This window comes from Morone saxatilis, unplaced genomic scaffold, assembly GCF_004916995.1.
Source record: "Morone saxatilis isolate NCDOM2014 unplaced genomic scaffold, NCSU_SB_2.0 Contig23, whole genome shotgun sequence".
Taxonomy (NCBI): Eukaryota; Metazoa; Chordata; class Actinopteri; family Moronidae; genus Morone; species Morone saxatilis.
The window spans coordinates 2,001,180-2,011,881 of record NW_023339796.1 but is presented as its reverse complement, the minus strand read 5'-3'; the positions used below and the strand labels follow the sequence as shown (position 1 = coordinate 2,011,881).

Here is a 10,702-nt window from a genome sequence, read left to right as displayed (position 1 = left end):
TTGCCATCACTGAGTGAATGTGTGTGAAAGGGCGAATGTAGTGTAAAAGCGCTTTGAGTGGTCGGAAGACTAGAAAGGCGCTATACAAGTTCAGGTCCATTCCACATAATCTGTGACTATCAGCTATTCAATTTATGAAAATATCATTTTATATTAATCTTTCTATATTTTAAATTGAAACAAATCAGTAACTCATTATTAATAAATAAATAACTTACCATTTCTGCCGAATACAGTCTTGAGGACTCGCGGACAGGGGATGGTGATGATCTGTCCGATCTCAGCTTGCTCCCAGCACGCTATGCTGTACCATGCTCCTTTGCATCCGGGCTCTGTCAAAACCAAACGTGGCTTCATGAGTACATCTTTACACAGAGACATAAATTAAAGAGACTTTCCTCTCCAGACAAACACTGTTAGTCACAGGCATGGACGATGGACGTCCATGCACAGGTTAATCGCTCCCACTTTGAGTAAAACACATTCAGCTTCACCTGCAGCGTCACATACACACACGGTAAATAAACCAGTGTGTTACTGTGGGTGTTAAATCTGGTCTGCTGTTTGTCAGTGTAAAGCTGGACGTACACTGTACGATTTCAGCCCATTTCTGACACGATCTTTGAGCCGTACAGCTCATTTTAGAGCTTCGGTAGGCACTGTACAGTGTGAGCAGGTAAATTGTGAGCTTTGGCTTTATGCTGCAGACTAATTACTCATACAGTTGGAGCAGGAATTAAACAACATCTCTAAAATCGTAAACTGAACTCTCGACTTCACAGGCCGGAGGACCGTCAGGAGTTTCACTGGGTCTGTAGACGGTGGTGGTGGTGGGTGGCAGCTCCTCTGTGAGCTGTGTGTGTGCTCTTTGATTTACTGAACATCCAACATGAAGCTGCTGATCAAAGCGGAGGAATACTTTGACGTTTGATCGTATGCGGACTTTGTGTCAGGTGTGTTTACATTTGGATACAAAGAGGAGGCCGACTGACTGACTGCAAGGTGATTGGTCAGTTTACGTCCAGATTGCATCACGCTGTCTAGGGATCCAAGCTGACCTTCGGTTACCAGATCAGCAACACGGACCACGACTGATGCTCAGTTGAAAGGTGATTAAACCTCTATACAAACATATACAGCTACACTGTATGTTCATTAGCAAAGGCAGATGCAGTGGTCACTATTTTTAAAACATCTCCATGTTTTTTGTCCCATTTGTTACCAGCTGACAGAAATTTAACTAAATGTGCTGAAAATGTCGGCGAATTGTTTTTCAGTTCGGAGGAAGGAATTATTGTCCTATTATTTCTTCATAATGAGGGAACGGACATTTTTAAACATTTTCTGCACTTGCTTGAATAACAAAAACCTATCTTCAACATGATTTCATGACTTTCTTTTCCACGTTGGTGTAGCTCCAGATAGAAATTAAAAACTTTAAAAATGTTTTTCCAATAAGTAAAGTAATATTTCTTATGTCTTTCAGATTTAGTTTATCTACTTTCTGATATATTTTCCTTAATAATTAACAGCTGCAGCATAATACAAGTCTGAGAGCTTCTCAGTGTGCTTTCAAATGACTAACGAGTGCAATACGCCCTATAATATTCATAATTTGTTGGCAATTTAACATAATTTATATTCAAACTAACTGACAGTCATTGTAATGATTGCTTCCTCCTTAAAAAAAAGGATAACCTTTGATAAGATAATTTCCCTCCATTTTAAGAAAATGTGTTTTTCATTTTTGGATAGTGATTTCGACAGACACACACCTAAAATGAATAAGAGTGTAATTATCCTTTAAGAGATACTTTGAAGAGCAGTGCATTTACAAAGTCACCTAAATTAATTTTGGTCATATATAGTTCAGTAACATTTATCAACTTCTTTTGTGTTTTGTAACTTACAACATAAATCATTGAAAACAAACTTGAAATAACCATTTCTAGAGCCAGTGTTTGGTTTGTCCATTCTGGGCTACTGTAGAAACATGGCAGACGTTTTTTTGTCTTTTTGGCCAATATTTCTTTACATTTTGGTGAATCTTCACCATTAACGACATATTAGCCACCAGTTCCTGTTCACACTGTAATCATGTGCGGACAACAATCATATGGATTACTTTTGATTCTAAAGAAGTCTAAATTTTACGATAACGAGGGAAGATCTGAAGTTAATCTGATTATTTTTTTATATTTATCTCTAATGACTAATGTCTCCAACTAAAAGAAATCATGTTTCTATTTCACTAAAATGCTTTCTCGGTTAGTTGTGGTGACAAATGTTCTGTAATTGCTTGCTTGGATACGTTCAGTGGCAACTTTTGGATTAAATGAATGAAGCACGACATTTATGCGATTGGTTGGGGTGGATGTTGGGCGTTTCCAGTCCAGTCTGTGGTTAAATTAAGGCAATGAAAGCATTTTGATTAAGGTTAGGTAAGATCCTGGTTTTGGTTAAATGTTAATGTCATATCTTGTGCTTTAAGACTTTTTCTGTATTAAACCTGATCTTTCCCAAACCTTAACCAAGCCCTGCTAGTGCCTAAACAGAACCATTAAAGGGAAATAATGCTCCATCATTACAGGCCAATACTGTTATTCTAGATGAAAACAAATGGAATATTTTGTCAGTGAACATTTTACTGATATGTTTACTGTCACCATATTTGAGGTTTGAGGATACATTAATTAACTTAATTTCCTCATTTTGTTAATAGATAACAGGTTTCTGTCAAAATGTGCTTTTGAGGAGAAAAAAACAAAAGTGGACTGAATTGTGAGTAAAACCCCAAATATTACTGCACAGACTCAGCTGCTGTTCACATCATCTGTTCATATCCAAATAATGCATTTGTATTCAGTGACATCCCTGTGAGATACATTAACCCAACAGAGACCTGGATAAAACTGCAGAATAAAATATCTGGAAACACAAACAGCTCATTTACATCAATTAAACATTAAAATAGGAACTGGAAGAAACTATGCATTGTTTAAAACAATCGTACTCCTCACCAAAGATTTTGGATTTGGTGTTTCTGAAGACATACATTGACATTTAGATACTATCAGAGCAGAATACAAGGGAGGAGTGGCCCTGAATGAATACAAAAACTCCTATCCACCCTTTAGAGACAATACAAACAAACTGCCTCCCAGAATAGCTCTCTGAGCTCTTCAGCATGAGCCGTAATGGGTGCAAAAGTGCTGATGGCAAACTGAGTGGTCAACAAGGTTTTTTGGCGATAGATGAACAGAGACAGTGTGCTTGCTGAAATGTAGCCCTCGTCTCCGACAGCCCTGCTGAAAAAACACAGCCAGCCACCGGGGCATCAGACCGTAAAGGAGACCAACAAAAAAACTGCAAGTAAAAGAAACCTATTAGTGTCAAGTTGTAACATAGCCAGAGGAGGTAGGAAAAGAAACAAACCAGCCATTTCTTCTTCCTTTCATTCTTTTTTGCCCCAATTTTGGCTAAAATGTTGTGTTTTACACAAACAGGTTCACAATTGCACAAATTAACATGGAGACAACCTTTGACCCCCCGCCCCCAACCAAACGCTTTACGATTTCCTCAGAGCTCCGTGAAGAAATTATTGCCTGAATATGGGAATCATTATGTTATTGTTTCGTTACAATGAACCATTCAGAGACTGTGGCTCGCCTTCCGTGGAGTCCGCCATGTTTCTACAGTAGCCTAAACCAAATGCTGGCTCCAGATTGGGGCGTTCTCGGCCACTGCAGTTTCTCCTTGGTGCTTGGAAAAGGAGGGTGAAAGGAGGGAGTGGGAGAGCTGCAACTACAGCGGCAGAAGTCACTAAATCCTGCACACTGGAGCTTTAAGTAAGTGTAAAATTACACGCTTGAAAACATACGACCTAAAGAAATCACTTAATTACAGTAACGTGATGGTGTCTCAACACGGATGGTGTCATTACAGCCATCACACTGTGCAATCATTTACTTCATAATGATAAGGTAAAGACAAACAGTGTCAAGCTAAACACTTCATTATCCAGAGCAACTTGTAAAACTCAAGCATTGTTGTTTTGTCGGGATCCACGACCGCTGATGGATTCGCTCTGTGTTACAGAGATCAAACTTGTGACTTTGAGGTGCGAGAAAGGCAGAAGTCTGAGCACCAGCAGAGCTAATCACCAGCATCTCCTGTCACTTTCCACTGCAGGTTTTGAAAAGATCACAATAACAACAAGAAAATCTCATGCTTCTTCCTTCAAACAACAAAATGACATCGGATGCAGGGACAGACAGCTGTGATTACTCCATGAAAGCTCCATTCTGTTGCCTCCTGCTCTCTGTGATCACCTGCGCTGCTTTAACACTACAAACCCAATGCATTTATCAGGTTTTGCTCTGTTGTCACTCACTTTATTTCCAAGCACCAGTCACCACATACATTGTTGTTTTCAGAAAAAGTTGAGCTGTACATGTGAAAAAACAAGTTTATTCCTGTGTGTACTTACGTAGGTTTGTAATACACAATAAATATTGTGTATGAAAGGACAAAATTGTCACAGAAGCGTACAGTATGCCTTCTCCGAGGCATCAGGAAATGTGCAGCTATCTCTGCCTTGGTAGCATCGAGGGAAGGTGATACGAGTTAAATTCGGGAACTTTTTCCATGCATGACTCAGCTCTCGGTCTATTACTGGTGTATCCTATTCCTTATGATTAATCCAGAAGTGTTGGAGTAAGACTTCGGCTCTTGTAGCGAAGGCCACAATGTATTCCAGGATTATAAGAACCATGTTGATGGGATATTCTGAGCCTTAGTAACGTCAAAAAACATTGATAATAGAAAATATGTGGAATTTCTTTTTCCTATTTCTATTTGGGATTAATGTGTTATGCAATTTGGAATTACAGTTCCCACAATGCTTTCGCTGATGCACATAGGAAGTATAATGTTGCCAGTATAGTTTCGTCCCGTCTTTTTAACCCCCGACGTGTGCGGACTGCGAGGGCCCGATCATTGCAGCTTTCAGCTTTAATTATGTTTAATTTCTTTCTTTCATTCTGCTCTTTCTTGTTCCCTACTTGTATTTCCTTCCTCCTTCCTCTCTTTTTCCTTACTTCCAGTTTTCTTTCCTTCGGCTACCTGAGTGTCAGATATATAAGAAACTAAGAACGCGGGATAATATGTTCTGATCTGCTGTCTTGGTGAAGTTGCTCTGCCTTTCCACTTCCTTACAGTCAATTGCAGATTGTATTTCTAAAGAAGGAACTGAAGCTTATTCGCATCGTAACCTCCCTGTAAATGGCAGTGAAAATGCAAAACTCAGTCCATTAGACTGTTGAAGAGGTTTTTTTAGAAGACCAGATAGACGGGAAAAGCCAGTGGAAGCGCTGTTCAGAGAAAAGGGAAACATGAGAGAAAACCATGAAAAAGAGAACAAAAGATATGAGATAGGAAGATGAAGAGAAAGGGAAACATGAGAGAAAACCATGAAAAAGAGAACAAAAGATATGAGATAGGAAGATGAAGAGAGGAAAAGAAGAAAAGAAGGTGGTTTAAAAAGGAAGACTGAAAGTGGAAGAGGAAATAAGAAACACCAGAGGGGCAAGAGAGGCCAAAAGAGGGAGAACAGATGTCTTTGGGGGAAAAATGGCTCCAACACAAATCCAAACTCATCAGTGCATGAGGAAAACTCCATCTACCCGCTAAGTGATCCATCCTTTCTCTGCACGCTTTCACAGAAACACATCAGAGGCAGCCGGGGCCGTCGCCTTAAAGCAACGACACACCAAACGCACAGCAGCACACATCTGGAGGGAAATCCTCTTTCTCTGGTTTCTGGTCTTCTTATTCTCGATCCACTACCAAGCGATGGCTGACTGAGCACCGAGCCCTTTTTTCCAGCGCCGCTCTAATTCAATTACATGCAGTTATCTAAACAAAAGGATTTCTTTTATATGTACTGTGTGACAGTATCCCATTAACCTTCTTCAGCCGCAGACTCTTTACTTCAGTGAATCCAACGTTCTGCAGGCAAAATTTGTATTAACGTTCAACATCCCAGACTTAATATCTAATAAAAGGGACTTCAGTCAGCACTTGCGGCAGTTGTGACTTCCAACAAAGACAACTGGCTGTGTTCAGTGGTGGGAGGTCAGTGAGGGATTGTAATCTTGAAGCACAGAAATGAGCGGGATCCAGTGGCTTGTACCAACATTCATGTTGCATAAAAAGGGCCATCGTTCGTCTCCATCGTTGGATTTGGATTTTGTGTAATATTCCTTGAAAATATATTGGTTGAAACTGTGGTGGAAGTTGGTGCCGACATTTATGTTCACTGTAGGATGAAGTCAACTTTGGTGATCCCAACCTTGCAATCAGGTAGTCTCATATCAACTCGACTTGCCTCAAAACACACTGACTGGATTTCAACCACACATAAATAAACCAGAGCTTCAGTCTAAACCTTAGCCCCTTGTGTGCTGCTGAATTTTAAAGAGCAAGGCGATGACACTCGTAGGTTGAGGGTTTGATTCCCACTGGGGCTGAGCGACTTAAATCTGATACTGTTTCCTATCTAAATGATCACCTGACCGAGTCCAGAGAGCCTCGTTCAATGAACGAAGCAGCTCTGTAAGAAAACTGCTGTCTCTGGGAGTTTTTTTTTCCACTGTAGAGAATTTGAGCCATGTTATTATTTTGCTCTACTTCATGTCATTGAGCTTTAATTAACACAGCGGAGGGGGGACTCAGCGTCCACAGCTCACATCACTGGAGAGAAAAAGTCAGTTTTGTTAACGCTGCAGGAAGACTCGGGCTAATACAACCGTGCTTTTAGGCTCCAGTCGGGAGTCTACGGCAGATAAAGAGAACAATAGAATGAAACAGATTGTTCCTTCAGAGATAGGCCCACAAACTGTGTATTAACATGTAGAGTCATGGAGTATATGTATAGTATTATACATGTGAACTTTTGCACAGTTGTGCAGATAAAACTTTAAGGTAACGTTTGGTTAACTTTCGCAGTTCAAACTCAAACTAATTAAATCGTATAATAAAGTATGACAATAGGTCTGATGTAGAAAGTGTTGAGCCAGTTCAGTGAGTTTGGGATAATTGTGCAAGAAGTGGGTTACTTCTGAAATGAGCTGTTCCTCTGAGGGAAAAGCAGCAGCAGCTCATTTCATCTTCACCACAACAAGCTTTCTGTCTAAACATCTGTTTATTATATTTGATTTGTGTGCAATCAGAGCAAAAGTGTATGGAACATTACATCAGCAGGTTTATAATGTATTTAGAGTAGAGCCGAGCACATAATCGCTGCTGTCTTACAGTTCTAACTCTGAACCATCGGAAGAAAGTTTAAAAACGTTTAAAAAATTGATTTTTACTGGTACCGAGGCACAAACTTAACAATGAGGATCTCTCATTATATGCTGTTTTTATTTTACACACTCTGAGCACTCTGTATTTTAATTCCAGGTTTTCTTTAACTTACTACAAAGTGCAGAATCAGCAGCTCCTTTGTGATTTTCCTCCTGATTTCACCTCTCTTCAGTGTCAGACGTTCACTGCATGTTCTGTGCTAATAAGCATCGTCTAGCCAGCACACAAAACTTTTGAGTGCACAGGGACATAAAATATTGGTGAGAGTTAGTTTAAAGCAAGCTGCTCTTTCAATTTAATAGTTCCACCTTTTCGAGAAAATACGCTAATTTGCTTTCTTTTAAGGGGAGTGAGATGAGACGATCCATCCATCAGTCTGACATTTCTGTGTTACACAGCTGTAGGAGGGACTTGGTTAGTCTGACTTAAGGTCAGTTAAAGTTCCTATTTTAGCCATTTTTTCCACTCGCCGGCTATTTTGGGAGATCGGCAACAACATGGCCCCAGAAAAATATCTTAAGCTAAATATCTGATGGTGTTGGGAGCCAGTGAGAGCAGACACTGGTAGCCTCTCTCTCCAGCACCAGACAGGAAGCAGCGAACCTGTAGTTAGTTTGGTAACAGCCAGAAAAATATCCTCAGATACAGACACACACATAATGAATTAAGTGTTGTGAGTCGGTGTTCAAATCGCCACGTATCTGTACTTATTTTAGTTTGAAATCTTAATTTTTTAAACTGTCCACTTTAGGAATTATTAAAACGTTACATTTCTTAAAGGGAGTTTGGTGCAGGGAGCTTTTTTTCAAACTAAAATGTATAATTTTTAAAGTTTTATCACTGCTACAGAAACAGAAAAAGGAATTGTTAAAGTATATTAATGTTGTCTGACGTATTGATTACAGACGCTGGCTGATCAGGCTAATTATCAGCTAATTTTACTCAGTTTCTAAGGGCAGCATGCTGTAAATGGCTTTTAAACTACTTTCCTAATTAAACATGATATGCTTGTTATTAATGGTGTGTTTAATGACTTCATAAAAAGTTTGGAGAGCAGACAGACTCCTTCTGAAAGATCTGTAGTGTGTCCCAGGCTTCAGCATTAAGACTAGGCTTTTATTTTGTAATTTTTCAGTTGAGTTGAGCTTGGTTTTAAAATCCTGTATTGTAATTGCCAATCACAAGGATTGTCTGGTGAATACACACCAAAGACTGGGTGCTGGTCATGGCTGTTTTTATTGGAGCTTCGTATGCAGTCATCTATTCTACAATTTAAAATTGGTTTTAAATTGTTTATCCCACATTGTACTCGAGGCCCTGGAGGCAGCAGTGAAGTAGCTGTACTGATATTAGTATATAAATACAGTAATATATTAGGTCAGACAGTATTGAGCCAAACACTATATTTACTGTTTTCTAAAAAAGTAACATACATTATTCAGGAGATTATCGCTGACACAGTTTAACCTTCAAAAATATCAAAATAAATGCAAAATAATTCAGTGAATAGATTTTTATCACAGAGACTGCATGCACACTGAATAAGGCCTTTACAAAAAGATGAATAGATTTCTAAAACACGGGCAGGAACTGTGTGTGTGTGTGTGTGTGTGTGTGCACTTCATATTAGTTTTGCCTACATGCGGTCAGGCAGAGACATAATCTCATATTTCAACATGAGATATAATCTGATTTGTCAACTCAAGAGGTCAAATTAGGTGAGTCTCATATCCAGATTTAGTTGCAGGTATGATTTTGTTGCAATATATTCCACGCCTGCGTCACACAGGTTCTCAGTGACCTGCCAGCATTTCAATAAGAGGAAGTAACCTGAACTGGAATCTGCTGCACAGAATACAAAATTATATTAATCTGCAATGTGAAAGCTGCTCACGTCCTCACATGGCAGAGGTATGAATATATAGAGTGTACAGTACGTATACGTGTATGAAACTGCAAACATATATACAGTTTCAGCTTTCAGTCTGCAGACTCTCTGCTGCATGTTTCCTGCTTTTAAGGTGAAGTTCAGCTCCTTAAAGTTCTGTCTTCGCTGCAAGTTTCTAACTGTAGTTTAGTGAGTGATTGTGACCTTTATTGCTGCTGGCGGCCTCCTCCTCCCGCAGCCTCCTGAGACACTCCGCCTGGTCTCTCTCCACCTCCAACAGGAAGTTACAGGTGGGATGTCGTCCGTCAACCTGCAGAGGAAGAGGTACAAGAAATCAGATTTATAGGTTTTCGTCTCCTTTCAGAAAGAACAGTGAAAGAAAGATTGCTTGCAATTTGACCAAACTGGTGGATTTATTTCCTTTTAAAATAGTAAATGAGCTCCTAACTGAAGTTATTTCAAGACATCCAGGCTAAGAAAGGCAGTGCAGACATTCGTCTCTGCATCAACATTGTCCGTTCCCAAGCCAGAGAGAGAAAGCCAAACCGGGGTCTACTTCCAGTTGGATGTGCCCCAGAAAACCTCGAAAGGAAGGCGCCCAGGAGGCATCCTGATCAGAATCAGATGCCTGTACTACCTCAACCGGCTCCTTTTAACGCAAAGCAGCAGCAGCAGCTCTTTTCCATATGTACTATGATGCCTTCAGTAAACCTCTTTAACGCGACCTTGCAAAGTAATCTGTCCCAATTTAAAATGTTTATTAAAATAAAATTAATTTTCCTGCTTAAATGGCAGCTTATATCAGCCTCAACTGATGTTTAAGCTGTAAGAGTAGAGTGATGATCCCCGAATCACAGTGCAGCAGAAACACACATTTTATAGCAATACACCCTCATATGGCTGCAATCAACTGAATTATAATTTTAACAATGGCTTATTGTATGTATCTGTATTAATCATAAAAGATAACTGGTGGGATTTCGAGCTGATACACAGGGGGAAAGTCAAGGTTATGATTGACAAATGAATACAGGGTCAAGATAAGCTGCTTAAACCAATCAGCTAACGTTCCCCGCCAAAAATGTGACCGTGTGTGACTGTGTGTGTGTGTGTGTGTGTGTGTGTGTGTGTGTGCTGTGTGTGTGTGTGTGGAGAAGCAGATGACCTAATAAGTGTGTGAGCCACATAAATCTGCAGACAAAAAATCTGAGCCCGGCCAAACAAGAAACCGTCCCTCCCTGTTTGGATATGAAATCGCTGAATACAATGTGTTGTGTGTGTGTGTGGTGTGTGTGTGTGTGTGTGTGTGTGTGTGTGTGTGTGTGTGTGTGTGTGGTGTGTGTGGTGTGTGTTGTGTGTGAGTGAAATGTCAATCAAAAGCCGTACAACATACACAGATACAGATCCATTCTGTGTGTGTCTGTTAATAGAAAGGTAAAGCCTGTG

At 39.9% G+C, this 10,702-nt stretch overlaps 1 protein-coding gene across 1 annotated transcript in view; it reads right to left on the bottom strand.

Annotated features, from left to right (window-relative positions):
- The window catches only part of LOC118334428 (vasoactive intestinal polypeptide receptor 2-like), a 39,416-nt gene that overhangs the window by 22,861 nt on the left and 5,853 nt on the right, over positions 1–10,702 (bottom strand). The window contains exons 2-3 of the mRNA XM_035670332.1: positions 9,461–9,566; positions 219–332 (exon numbers count right to left, since the gene is read on the bottom strand). Of these exons, the coding sequence (XP_035526225.1) occupies positions 219–332; positions 9,461–9,566 (220 nt within the window). The remainder of the gene's footprint in view (positions 1–218; positions 333–9,460; positions 9,567–10,702) is intronic.